Source organism: Danio rerio, chromosome 12, assembly GCF_049306965.1.
Source record: "Danio rerio strain Tuebingen ecotype United States chromosome 12, GRCz12tu, whole genome shotgun sequence".
Taxonomy (NCBI): Eukaryota; Metazoa; Chordata; class Actinopteri; order Cypriniformes; family Danionidae; genus Danio; species Danio rerio.
Window position 1 is genome coordinate 9,563,782 of NC_133187.1, and position 15,060 is coordinate 9,578,841.

At 35.5% G+C, this 15,060-nt stretch overlaps 1 protein-coding gene across 10 annotated transcripts in view; it reads right to left on the minus strand.

The window, feature by feature from the left end:
- The window catches only part of exoc6 (exocyst complex component 6), a 119,860-nt gene that overhangs the window by 40,664 nt on the left and 64,136 nt on the right, over positions 1-15,060 (minus strand). For all 10 annotated transcript variants that reach the window (XR_012387524.1, XM_021480047.3, XM_005156063.5 and 7 more), the window contains 4 exon segments: positions 12,919-13,028; positions 3,082-3,193; positions 2,866-3,000; positions 28-207 (listed from right to left, as the gene is read on the minus strand). Coding sequence is in view for 9 of the 10 variants with exons in the window: in XM_021480047.3 (XP_021335722.1) it covers positions 28-207; positions 2,866-3,000; positions 3,082-3,193; positions 12,919-13,028 (537 nt within the window). In the remaining variant the exon portion in view is untranslated.

Here is a 15,060-nt window from a genome sequence, read left to right on the forward strand (position 1 = left end):
TGGTGGATAGGATGGTGTGGAACTTACCGGAAGGTGGGTGAAGACCTGGAAGGTGCTGCGCAGGAAGTTAATGAGGTCCATGAGGTAGCCGCTGGCCCTGCCATCCGACTCCGCCATTCCCCATTCATAATCCGCCAGCTGAATGAACTCGTCGATCTTCTGGTTGAGTTTAGTGTAGATTTCCCCTTCAGCTGCATGTCTGGCATCCTGACAATAAGAACATGTGCATATGAATTCTTAAGAAGTCTTCTAACACTAATACAACCAATTTCCATGTAATACCAGCATGCCTTTAAAGGAACACTCGACTCTACCCAAAAAAAAAACGCCTTATTTTACAAGTTGAGTTAAGGTTGAATCTATTCAGCTGTTCTCTAGTGCCATGTCTGAAATAGCATAGTACGCTAAAAATAGTATGCGAGCCGAGTAGTATGTCCGAATTCAAAGAATTTGAAAATCATTATGCGAGAAGTACCTGGATGACCTACTACTTCTGGCTAGATTCTGGAGTGTGCATCCGATGCACGCTACCCTATCATATGATGCCACACCAGAGAATTCCGTCGAGTGATCAAGACAAAATGGTGGATGTAGTATGAAGTTCCATTCATACTACTCACATTCATACTGTATAGGAGGTACTTTTCTAATGTTCGAATAATAAAATTCTAATTCAAATGTAGTACATACTGAGTAGTACGCGATTTCGGACATAGCCCAGGTCTGGCGGGAGCACTTTTATGTTAGCTTAGCTTAGCATAAATCAATGAATTGAATTAGACCAAGAGCATCCCGCAACTTTCCATTGAAAACTGCTTTTATTCCAGCCAAACTAAAGGAAATAACTATAACAGCAAACACTGTCAAAATTTCCTTGCTTTGTTAAGATTTAAACTTTCACAGAAGAACTAATAAATTTGCCTCGGGTCACACTTTATTTTGATGGTCCGCTTTTGAATTTAGGTTATATTGTATCTACATGCCAACTAATTCTCATTAGATTATGAGTAGACTGTTAGGTTGGGGTTAGGGTTAAACTTGGTTTAGTGTAAGTTGACATGTACTCGCAAAGTTTCTTATAGTCAGTTAAATGTCAGTATCAACAGAAATTAAGTAAACAGTCTACTACTACACAAATGGACCATCAAAATACCTTGTCTTGAACTCTAAATATACACATATATCTACTTTTTATGGAAAGTTTATGGAAATGCTACTTTTGAGTTACATTTTTTTTATACCTGCTTGAGGAGCTGCATTTAATGACACACTGTATAACCTACACCTTCATTTACCTAAATTAAAAACTAATAAAATAACTTGTCAGGTTACTGAAAGCAATGTGTTTGCTACTTTTGCATTTTTGTCTTATTAGTTCAGTAAAATCACTGTCCATTGAGACTTTAATCCCCTTTTCTTCCATGTGTTCAAAATGACCAGAATATTTCCATCACAGAAATGTAAGGCTCTGCCATCTTGTTTTCTGTCTGTTCTCGTGGGGATCTCATTTTCTGATTGAGTGTGATTTAACATGATTACACAAATTTTAATACAGCAAATTATTTTTAAAAGCGTATTAATTAATCCAAAATGTACTTTTACTCTTAGAAAAGTAATATTATTACAGAACTTGCGTTATCCCCAACACTGTGTATACACACACACATGTTTGTTTTTGTGAAAAGTGAGGACATTACATGTGTTTCTATTAATTTTATACTGTCCAAACCGTATATTATATTGCCCTCATCCCACCCCACCCCTAAACCCAACCATCACAGGAGACAGTGGACAGCTTTACTCTCTGATTAAACTCATTCTGTAGAATTTATAAGCATTTTGAGAAATGAGGACGTCACTAATGTCCTCATATTTCACCTCCTTTTTGTAATACCTGTGTCATACCCATGTCATTATACAGATTTGTGTTCTGATATGTCACAAAAACATGTACACACACACACACACACACACACACACACACACACACACACACACACACACATATATATATATACATACAGTTGAAGTCAGAATTATTAGCCCCACTTTGAATTTTTTTTTTCATTTTTAAATATTTCCCAAATGATGTTTAACAGAGCAAGGAAATTTTCACAGTATGCCTGATAATATTTTTACATCTGGAGAAAGTCTTATTTGATTTATTTCAGCTAGTTTTCAATTTTTTAAAAGCCATTTTAAAGTCAAAATAATTAGTCTACAGAAAAAAAACATCGTAATACAATAACTTATTACAGGCTAATTACCCTAACCTGCCTAGTTAACGTAATTAACCCAGCTAAGCCTTCAAATGTCACTTTAAGCAGTATAGAAGTGTCTTGAAAAATATCTAGTAAAATATTATTTACTGTCATCATGGCAAAGATATAAGAAATCAGTTATTAGAAATGAGTTATTAAAACTATTATGCTTAGAAATGTGTTGAAAAAAGCTACTCTCCGTGAAACAGAAATTGAGGGAAAAAATTAAACAGGTGGGCTAATAATTCTGACTTCAACTGTATATATATGTATTCAATGTAAAACAACGAAATGTGAAAATTCTTATGTAACTCTTTATAATCAAACTTAAGCAATAGGAACAAGCTGCTGCGCGTTTAATGACTCAAAAAAGTAGGTCATCGGAAAACACCGCCGTTTAGACACATTTAACACCCTGGAATCAAAACAAGCTCTTGATGGAGTTCATGAGGCCTGAGGCGGCTGCTGTCCCTGGAGTCGATGACAGTTTTCTCTGAATACAACACACCACTCCAGACGGCAGACCTCTGATCACAGTGAGCCCATGGCAGAATTGCGGCAATACGACCGTAATTAAAGAACATGTCTGTGAATGACTTTTTACCTTGAAGGTGGAAAGCCCGTAAAGTCTTGTGGTGTGAACCGTTTCCGGGGAAACATTGGTGATGTTCGTGATAAAATCCTCCAGGTATTTACATGCGTGCTCTAAGTGGGTGGTGTTGATGATGATTTGAACAAGCTGCAAACATAAAAAAAGGTGTGTCATTTTCAAACTGGGCTTCAACAGGCAGAATGAGGCAAGTCTTCGCATCAATACTACCTCTGTTAATCCAATGTGTGGTTTTTTGATGAGGTTTTGTAAGCAGCTGCTCAAGGTCCTCGTCAACAGCAGGTTGGTGGATTTACGGAGCATGTCGTCGATCTCGGTTGAGCTGAAACAAAAATAAAAAAACAAATATGTTCAGTCAAGGCATAGTTTCGTAAAGCTTATTATGATTTTTTTAAGTCATGGTAATATATAACCAGGGCGGAAAATGCTATGGTTCCATCCAAAAATGCAAAGTAGACTTATGCACAAAACTGAAATATCACATAAAACGTTTGTGAATAAAGTAGTGTTTCCATCCAGTGAAACAAAAATAAAAAATAAATAAAAATGAAATCGCCACTTCCTGATCATATATAATCAGGTGGAAAATAGCTATGTTTGCATTCAAAAATGCAAAGTAGGATTATGCACAAAACTAAAATATCACATAAATTTTTTTTGAATAAAGCACCATTTCCATCCAGTGAGACACAAAAATATTAATTAAATATTAATTAAAAAATTATAAAACTGAAATTTCACATAAAACATTTGCGGATAAGATACCATTACCATCCAGTGAGACAAAATATTACTAATAATAATAAAATAATAAAAAAATAAAAATAATTTATATACATAACTAGGGGGAAAACCAGGGGGAAAATAGCTGTTCCCATCTAAAAATGCTAAATATACTTATGCAAAGAACTGGAATATCACAAAAACATTTGCGAATAAAGTAGTGTTGCCATCAGGTGAGACAAAAAAAAGAAAAATTTCAAAAATAAATAAATAAAACCATAATAAAAATGACACTTCCTGATAATATATAACCAGGGGGAAAATAGTTTTCGCACAAAACTTAAACATCTCATAAAACATTTGCAAATAAAGCACCATTTCCATCCAGTGAGACACAAAAAAATTAATTAAATATTAATTAAAAAAATAAAAATAAAACAAATTTTACATAAAACATTTGCGAATAAGATACCATTTCCAACCAGACAAAATAATAATAATAATCAAATAATTTTAAAAATATAATTAATTTATATACATAACCAGGGGGAAAATAGCTATTCCCATCCAAAAATGCAAAATATACTTATGCACAGAACTAGAATATCACAAAAACATTTGCGAATAAAGTAGTGTTTCCATCAGGTGAGACCACAAAACAAAAACAAAAAAAAAAACAAAAAAACAATACAATACAAAAAAAAAAACAATAATAAAAATGACACTTCCTGATAATATATAACCAGGGGGAAATTAGCTTTCGCACGAAACTTCAATATCGAATAAAACATTTGCAAATAAAGAAGTATTTCCATGTAGTGAGACAAAAAAATGTAAACTATAATAATAATAATAATAATAATAATAAAAATATATTTTCTGATAATATATATATATATATATATATATATATATATATATATATATATATATATATATATATATATACCAGGAGGAAAAAATTGCGGTTTCCATCCAAAAATCAAAGTAATCAAATGGGATTAAAAAAATGGGATACTTGCTGTTTCCATTAAGTATTTTTTTCAAGGTATTTCAAACTAAAATAAAAATAAAAAATGTACTTTAGAGCAGTAATCTCAATACTGTGAAACTGTAAAATTTTTATCCAAAGTTATTATAATGTCAGAATCTTATAGCAGCCCATGCATAATCTTATAATCAGCCCTAGAGTCAAGGTAAGTAAATTATGTCATGGAGTGTACTGAGTATAGTATGCCTGCTGTCTGCACTCATTAGCACTGCCGTAGCCCTACTGTTGTCCAGCTTGCTTGTAAGGTGTGAGTGTTTACAGGACACCGCTGGCTGGTGTTGATTTTGCGGTTGGAGAGCGTGTGTCTCAGCATGAGGTGTTGATTAGGGGGAGTGATCAGGTGGAAAATGCTCCATGAAGAGGCGCAGAGGTCGCTCATTATCGCTTGCTTAAATAACAAAGAAACCATTAGAGAGGAGTGTGAAATCTCCAGTCGTTTGCATTGATTAGAGAGGCACAGGAGGAGAAAAGACTGTTGGATCAATTAATAAGTGTTCTGACTGCCTCATGTGGGTCTCCTCAGTCCTCATACCGTTCAAAGCAAAAGAGGTTTCATCGTTTGGCCTGCTGTCTGTGGAAATGTTTGGGCCAGCATTGGCTAAAGAATCAGCAATGGCGGAAAAGGGAAATATGAAAGATCTGTGTTATAGATAAAGCAACTATTGTGTCTGGCTCTCGAATCCGATTGGCTGATGGTCAGGCCATATTCTACAATAACAGCACTCGTACAGCCTCCTTCTGTATTACTCCGCCCACATAGAGTGACAGCAGATCAATATTCATTACAGTTTGACAGACATTGCAGCTGTTGGACAACATAAAGTAGTTTTAGGGCTTTTATGTGAGAATGTAATTGTTTATATTGCAGTTTATTTATAAGGAAAGTGCCTATTTTAAATATTTATAACTTCAGAGATACAGAGCGTCGGCATTTATCAGACTGTCATACTGAGCAGAGCAAAGACGGCTGACGTTCCGCCGGAAGATGGCGACAGAGACCGCATAATAAGCCCTAAGAGGAGAAAAACTCAGCGTAGTTTGAAACTACAGCTGATCAATTCATTATTAAACAGATAAGTGACATCCTAAGTCAATCTCTCTCTTGTATGTTGTAGTGCTGTAGTTATACTATAGTCTGGTGGTGTTTCTGGTAGTCTTTGTTTTGCTCTGGCTTTGTCGGGGTTAATTATTTCTCAATTGCAACAGAGAACTAGTGGGAAATGTCTCTAGACTGATGGCATTTTTTGCCGTTCAGCCTTATAATCTTAAAATGTGAGCAAAACCACCTGTTTTGTCATCCCTTTAGATATTACACTAGAGAATCATTCAAATACTAGCTTTAAAGTGACGTTTATGAAGGATCAACAGCTTCTGCTGTTCTGACGTCAGCTGCAGATGTAAATGAATGGCAGAAGACAGTAGTTCCTCATACAAAAGATTTGATTTTCTATTTTATTTACACGATTATGTCTTTGAACTGTTGTATAAATGCAATATCATACTCGTTGCGGTGCGATATATGGCTCGGAACTGGTGGGGGGCAATAAGGCACTCTATTATATGACACACACTAGTATATGAATGTAATATTAATATAATATAAATTCACACTATTATAAGTGGTTATAAAAGTCACTTTGTTAACAGTAGAGTTTAATTTTAAATAATCAAAAAGTTTACAGATCAAGGTCCCATAATGCAATAAGAAAGCATACATAAATAGAAAACACAGGTGAATGAATTTTAAATCTTGGACAAGTATTGTAATATGTCAATAATAAAATCAATAATAATATATTAATTAAAATCATTTGAAGTCATTCTTGGTTAGCGCAATATATCGTTTCAGCATCGAAGTCTGCAATAGTAACATAGTCGCAGAGATCTGCAATGTACTTGGAATTATAGTTGACCAGACATTACAGTTACAACACAGCAGAGTCATTTCATGGTAATGATTTCGGCTGTTCTGCCGTCAGCTGCAGATGTCAATGAATGGCGGAAGGAAGTAGTTCCTTGCACAAAAAGGTTTTTGGGACTCTCTGTGTTTGATTTTCTTTTTTATATACACAACAATGCCGTCAAACTGTTGTATAAATGCAAAATCACCGGATAGCAGTGCAATATAGCTGTATATCAGCACTGGTGGGACACTAAGGCACGCCTCCAACCAGTGCCGATATAAAGCCATATCGCACTGCTACACATGTGATATTTCTTATTCATATATATATATATATATTGTCTATTTTAATACACCTGTACATACATTGTTCATTTGCATATTTTATTCTTATTTTTATATTGCTTGTTACTTTTTAAACTCCTTTATTATATATTTTTCCCCATTACTGTCATTCTATTGCATGCATTGCTTATTCTCTGTATGTGTTTGTAACATTATTTTCCTGAAACTAGAAAATAATTAGAATATAACTTTAAACATAATATGAAAACCTTATGGGTTGTGCAAAAAAAGCAAAAATAATAAAGCGACAAATCCCATCACGTAGTTTAAAGATGAAAATAATCTTTAACCTAAAATAATCTCTCTTAAAATAAGAGCAAATCAAATGCTGAAAAACAAAAAAAAGATATAATTTTAAAAAGTTATTAAGATAAAACACTACTTGATATATGACATCCAATTCACCTAAAACATTGCAAATAATGTTAAAAAGCAACAGTAATCAACACGTCACCATTTTCCTCAGAAAACATTTCTAGAGATGCTGCTGACTTGAAATTTTCACCTGATGTTGGTAACAACCAAAGAAATCCATATATGAAAGGAAAACAAATCTAATTAGTTTACAAATGAAGTTATGTGTAATAAAATGACAAAGCAAAATATTGAACACATAAAGAAAGGGAAGTGTAGAAAGGCAGTGAAAGCCCAGACAGCAGCTGAAATCTCTCAGTAGTTCTTCAGCAAACCTCTGTCCTTCATCAGCGTAAAGTAATATTAGCGGCTTCAGTCCAACATCCACAATACCAGGATGGCGAAGATCAAATAAGAATGGACATTTCAGTAAGACAATGATCCAAAAAACAGCCAAGGAATCTCTCAAATGCTTTCAGAAAAAGAAAATCAAGCTATTGACCTTATTCTAAAATGCGGAAGTGCGCCTGTTTTCACGATTGTCTTAGAACTTCAGATTCAGTCGCCTATGGGGGAAATGACTACGAATAATAAACAGCAGCAAAACGGTCAAATTACTTGCTCTACAAACAAATGTTTGCATGAGCAGTTTTTAACGTCAAAAAATGAATGGAAGTGAATGAGACCGGAAGTCTCAAGCCAAAAAGATTCAAATGGCAGCGCCCGCTCATCGGAGAAGAATAAAGTGAATAGAATGGCCCAGCCAATCACCTGACCTGAATCCAATAGAAAATACAAAATAAAGATTATGTTGTGAAAAGAGGCAAGACGATTAGACTTCGACAAAGCAACCGATTGCTCCATATTTTACATTTATTTACAGAGCCCTCATGTTTTGATCTTCTAATGGTCGATGGTTCAACAAGCTTGAACTTTGGAATGCAGCGACATACCAGACTTGATGCACAAACTCGCATTTCCGGTCTGCCGCATTCGTGTGCGTACGAATGGAAGTCTATAGGTGAAAAGTGCAGTGCGACTATAGCTTTATGCTAGAAAAGCTGTTGCTGCAAAAAAGTTGCAGCTTTAAGTACAATTACATCCTGATACACCAGATGACCTTGGATCTCTGTTGATCAACAGGGCTGCTTTGTCTGTGATGGACGGCGGGAGGTAAAATCCACCAGCTATGTGCACTTCTAACCCTCTGGGAAAGAATTTGGGGTGCCAATGACAAGCACAACACAGACCCCTCACAACGGCCAGCCGAATGCCACAGAGCTTAAAGAGAACAAATATTGGCAGAAGGGATGGCTGGAGGTGAAGGGGAGGGTGGCGCTTTTAAAGACAGACTCAAACCCGTAAATAAAGGCTTCCCATGGAGAGAGTCATGTCACAATAACAGCTCCACAAGCCCATACTGACAGGTCAAGAGATGAGTGACAACTGACTGACAACTTCTGTCTTCTGTTTGGTTAACAAGAGCGATTCTGGTGACACTTTACCTAAAGGGGTGTTCATAAGACATTCTTAAGAGGTGACATTACACATTTATAATCAAGATACATGGCATGAATATGAACAAGATTGTATGCGTGCTTTTGAAAACTGTCATATACATTAATGCAGAGTTCAGACTGCATGATTTTCAAGGTAATCGTTTCACAGATGTTTTCACACTGCATGACTATCTGGGTTAGCGTTTTGTCACTGCTTTGTTTACACTGCAAGATGAATCAGGGGGTTTAACACTGCATGACTTTATAGGAATAGGAAGTATCGCCGACAACTTTGCCCAAACGACATCTCACAACCAAAAACATGTAGTATTTCTTTTGTTATTACCTACATAATGAGAAAGAAGCTTTTAATGGAGTAGAAAATGTGCATATTTGCTCACCTGGGTTTGAAGGGAATTAGCAATTTCCCCTCAGCTTTTTCTTTTTTGACCTGGTTGTGGTATTGCTCACGACACGTCAAACAGACACAGGTGCTGCTGACAAATTTTCACTCATTTTCTCCACATTTCTTGGGTCCAAATCAACTGTTCATAAGCACTTTTAATTTCTCCTATAACCTCCCGCTGACCTGCAGATACCCACACTAGAGGATGCTGCTCTCTCATTGGCTGTAGGTGATCGCCGATGTTATTTTCTGTCAAAAGTCCTTTCACACGACATGATCTGAATCGCCGAAAGGTCCAGATATTGATAACACTTTAGAATAACTATCCGTAATAACTAGGGATGTAACGGTATCAGAATTTCACGGTTCGGTAATACCTCGGTATGAATGTCACGGTACGGTATTTATTGAATCATTTACAGAAAAAACAAAACTTTTGAAAATACTCCAAAAAAGTACCAGAAGTGTCAATGACATACAAATTAGTCATCTATCTGTAAGCTTTGAAACAGGAACTTCAATTTTAATAACAAAAAATTATTAAACCATGTAAAAAAATAAAGTTTCAATTTAGTATTGTTGAAAACTCATCACATTCAACATTTAATCACTCACTCACTTAGATAGAGATGGGTTTAAAGGAAAATTATCATATAACTATAATCTGGTAAAAGCTGGGATCTCTGGGCATGTCCCCTGCAACAGAAAAAAACCCTCTCATTTGGGACTGAGGTTTCTGGGACAAGAGAGATATGACTTGGCCCATGTTGACAGCAGTGGGTAACGTTGTGCATTGTCTTTCCCCCACTTGAGAAGACAAACCATGAGTGAGATAGAGGTCTCTTTGCGGTACAAGTCAATGTCTGCATCAATCTGAACAGTGTGCTGTGTTTCTGCAGTCCCCATGACTGCTATTAGTCGTATTCCCCAACTTGCAGGCACGTGCACACATAGGGCTCAACCTGTGCAGTGCACATGCCCTTTTTAGTCTTGGATAGAAAATGCCCTTCCAAAACGATCAAAAGTGCCCCCGCGACGCGACACAACCTCCGTCCAGCCCTTCAGTAGGTGCGCGACAACACCGCTCTTGAGTATGCGCGCTCAACTCCCCCTCGGCGCTTTACAATACGCGTGCGACAACACAGCTGTTCAGAACTCGCGCGACAACACCGCTATTCAGTACGCGCGCGGCGACAACACCCGCTTTAGGTTCGATCATTTCCATCTTTTTTTCATCTCCGCAACTAGCAGCACACTCCATTTCCGCATTACTGGATCTGTAGCGACAACAGACCGTAAGGGATGATGGCCACGCCTGGGCTGATGGGAAATGTAGTTTCAGCTACCTCCCGTTCGCTTCATTCGCCTGAGCAAATTTTCTCAGAAGACCTATAGTTTTACCGAATCATGCGACTTCGGTAATATCGAAAAAAATTAATATTGCGGTATGACGGTATTTACAATACCGTTACATCCCTAGTAATAACTAATTAATAGTCCATTAATAAACAGTTTGTTAATGGGTTATAAATGACTTGTTTAATAATAGTTAATAGTTTGTTAATAATTTATAATTGTAACTTATAGATACGAGCTGTTAGTTGACAAGTTATAAATTACTTGTTAACTATATTTTACTGGTTTATAACTCTACCTAATAAATTAGTGATTGATCATAAACAAGCTGTTAAGGGTGTCACGATCCTCCAAACCCTCGATTCGATTACATTTTCGATTCTAAAAGCACGATTCGATTCGATTTTTGATTATGAATAATTAATTAATGACCAATTAATTATTTGTAGCCTACCGTTTAAACTACCTGACCTGCATGGTCTTTGTTTTACCCATAAACAAATCATACAGTAAATGAATAAAGGCAAGATACACACATAATTACCACCTGTCAATCACTTTTTTCTGCGGGACTCGTGAATAGGCAGTGACAAGACGCACAACCAACAGGAACCAGCCAACAGTATCTGAGGTGTTCGCTAAAATGACTAAGTACAAGTGAGTGAAAGATTGAAGCAATCCTCTGACTGCCTGGACCTGCTGTCTCAAGCTCATATGGCTGTGAGTACGTCTGTGTCTGTGTGGTTACGTGATGTGCATTTTCAGAGGTAGTGAGGACGGAGGGCTGCTCAGAAATGCTACACGCCACTGTGGATGTCAAATCGTTGTCGTTCTAAAATAATAATAAGACAGTGTAAACAGGGCCTGAGTGTGTACTTTTCGCGAGCGGATTTGCAACGGGGGCAGGCGGAGGATCGCGATGCCGGTGTTGTCTATCGGACGAATCGTACGTAATACGTACATAGCAGAGCTTGCAAAACTGTGTTTTTTTTTGTGGACAACACGAACGTTGTCAACATAACTCACTGGAAATCCAAAATGCTTACACACCGGCGACTTCATTGAAAGAGGAGAGGGTTTAAGCTCTGTCGACGGGTCTCCTGCTTCTGCAGTTTAACAAGCACTTCAACAAGCCTGTTTTTTTCCCGCTTGGCAAGCCAAGCTGACGTGACATGGGGGTGTGGCAGCATCGACGATTCTATTTTTTGATTCGATAATCAAAATTGAGCATAAATTTCGATTGATTTCGATTAAAAATCGAAATCGTGACACCCCTACAAGCTGTTAGTAAATTACTTACTAAATACTTAAGTATCAGTTAATAGTTTGTTTATGTTATTGGGACGTTATTCTAGTTGCAACTATTCTTCATTTATTAACTGTTAGTATACAAGATATAGTTGCAACTTTAGAATAACATCCCAATAACATGGTAACACTTTATAATAACTACACACTATAAATCAAAAAGCTAAAAAAGCTTTAGCAAATAGTCAATTCATTATTGGTCAAGCATTGACTCTACATTAATAGACGTTAACAAACACTTTATAAATGCGGCTAATAAAATTCTCTTTTCCTGACTTACAAACATATTTAAAATGTGCTTAATAATTGTACTATCATACTTAGTTAATGATTTATTTTTCATTACTAAATTAAGTATCGCATTATTTACAAACCAGTTGTATTTAAGAGTAGTTGAGGGTTTTTAGGATCATTCAGAATGAGTTTGTAAATGATTAATAAACTATTGAAATCAACGTTTATATGTTTTATTATTCAGGCATATATTAACGGTTACTATGTATAGTAATAAATGCTTTATTAACTCTACTTCATCTAGTTTTGTGACCTAATCTAAAGTGAGGACTATTTATGCTGTATAATCCCTTATAAATGACAAATAAAGGCTGAGTCCCAGCTGAACCAGTTGCCGTTTCTGTGTGGAGCTTACATGTTCTCCGTGTTTGCGTGGGTTTGCTCTGGGTGCTCCGGTTTCCTCCACAGTCCAAAGACATGCGGTATAAGCGAATTGGATGAATTAAATTGGCTTAAGTGGTTTTGTGTGTGACTGTGTGTGTGTGTGTATGTGTGTGTGAGAGAGAGAGAGAGAGAGAGAGAGAGAATGTATGGATGTTCCCCAGGACTGGGTTGTGGCTGGAAGGGCATCCGCTACGTAAAACATATGCTGGAATATTTGGCGATTCATTCCTCTGTGGCGACCTCTGATAAATAAGGGACTAAGGAAAATGAATGAATAAATGGATGAATAAAAGTTTCATGACAATCTCATGAACACCCCCTTCCTTACCATGATTATTCAATATTTTCATTCAATATCCACTGACCAACAATTGAGTGCTGAATGTGTCTGCTGATGTGGAGGGTGTCGATGGCATCTGCTCACCTGCGATGGAGTGACTCGGAGAACTTCAAGCTGGCATAAATAAACTCCTTCACTTGAGAGTAGATCTGAGGCACTGACTGGGACATGGGCAGCTTCTTTGGGAATTGTTGCTGTTTAATAAGGAAAGATTCAAACTAGTCAAAAAGAAATTACATATACAACTCATTTAATTTCTGTGACATATTTACATTGTTTTCATGCAGTTACGAATCAAACTTGTGAATCGCATTTGGTGAATACGCCCAGCTATTGATTATACCCAACAATATGGTGATGATGCCCAACTATTCTGTATGTAAAAACTGAAAACTACCACTACAAACTACAGTTGAAGTCACAATTATTAGCCTTTCTTTTTATTTTAATTTCCCAAAAGATTATTAACAGAGCAAAAAATGTTGCACAGTATTTCCTATAATACTTTTTCTTCTGGAGAAAGTCTTATTTGTTTTATTTCGGCTACAATGAAAGGAGTTTTAATTTAAAAACAAAAACAAATTTAAGGTCATTATTATTAGCCCCTTTAAGCAATTATTTTTTAATACCCTGACCTGCCAAATTAAAATAATTAACCTAGTTAAGCCTTTAAATGTCACTTTAAGCTGAATATTAGTATCTTGAAAAATATCTAGAAAAATTTTACTTACTGTAATCATGGCTAAGATAAAAGAAATCAGTTATTAAAAATGAGTTATTAAAACTTTTATGTTTAGAAATGTGTGGAAAAATATTATTTCCATTAAACAGATATTGGGGAGAAAATATACATAAGGCTAATAATTCAGACTTCAATTACCCTCTACTGCAGGGCGTAACCATATGGCAACATGATACTCATGTTCATTTCCCTGCCACTGTTTCTTTAAGACCAACATAATTTACTTTTTTAGTAGCTTTTAGAGTAGCCAATGATGTGCTTTGGTTAAGTCACATGACATGCTGTGTTTTTCTGTAGCACAATTTCTGACAGACTGGCGTTTATTGTGAGTAGCTGTTAAATGCAAATGTAAACGTCAATAAAAACAAAGGATCAAATTATGTAAGAGCCACAAAAAATCAGAAACATCACCTCCAGTAAGTTATGATGACATATTCACAACTGAATTTTTTTAAATTAAATTAGTTTTTTGTAAATCGATCAAATGTGTATGTTGCCAAATGGCAACACTGTGCAATAGTGGAACATGCAATATTGCAATGGGTTAGCTAGCTAGTAAAGTCAGCTGTGAACTTTTAAGTTGTAACAATATCAACGTGAAAGCTAGTAATATAATGTTGATTAGTCATGTGTTAATGGCATTTGCATTATGGTTAAAATCTAGTTTTATTGGCAATACTACTTTTGAATAGATATCAATACAGGGAACAGTGTATTAGTGAGCACCACCATGTTCTATAGCAAGTGAAAGAGGAAAAGGACAGAACTGGCTCTTCCTGCAGATGAAAGTGAGGGTGAGATGGGTTTTAGTGACCAAGAGAATGATGCAGACTGGACATTTGATAGAGACAGTTCAGGTAAGTTTGTTTAGAGGTAAATAAGACAGGCGTAGTATAGTATATAGTATAATATATATAAACATTGTTAGCTAGTAGCTACATTATTCTGATGCATCTGGATATACTAGACTTGTTATTTATTTGTTATAATATTTACATTTCCTGTATGTTGTATACATGATAATAAAATATTATGATTGTTTTCAATAATATTCTGCAAAAAGAATATAATAAATGAAAGCTGCTGGAATATGAGTTGTGGTAAAGTATGTATAAGGTGTCATTTATTAGTTCAGTGTTAAAGCTCATAGTGCTGCAACACCCATTAAATTATTTTAAAAAATAATAATAATAATTATAAGGAAAGTTTTAAATTAGAAACTTCTAAGTTAGATCAATTGTTGGACGTTGTTGCCATATGGCAGCATTTCATAAAGTACCTTAAAAAAATTTTTTTTCCTATTTTTTTTTTTAGTGAATCCATTTTAAGAAAAGAAAAACAGTCAAATATATATATATATACATATATATATATATATATATATATATATATATATATATATATATATATATATATATATATATATATATATATATATATATATATATATTACAGATTTATCATAATGCGTGTGGTAGTGGGTT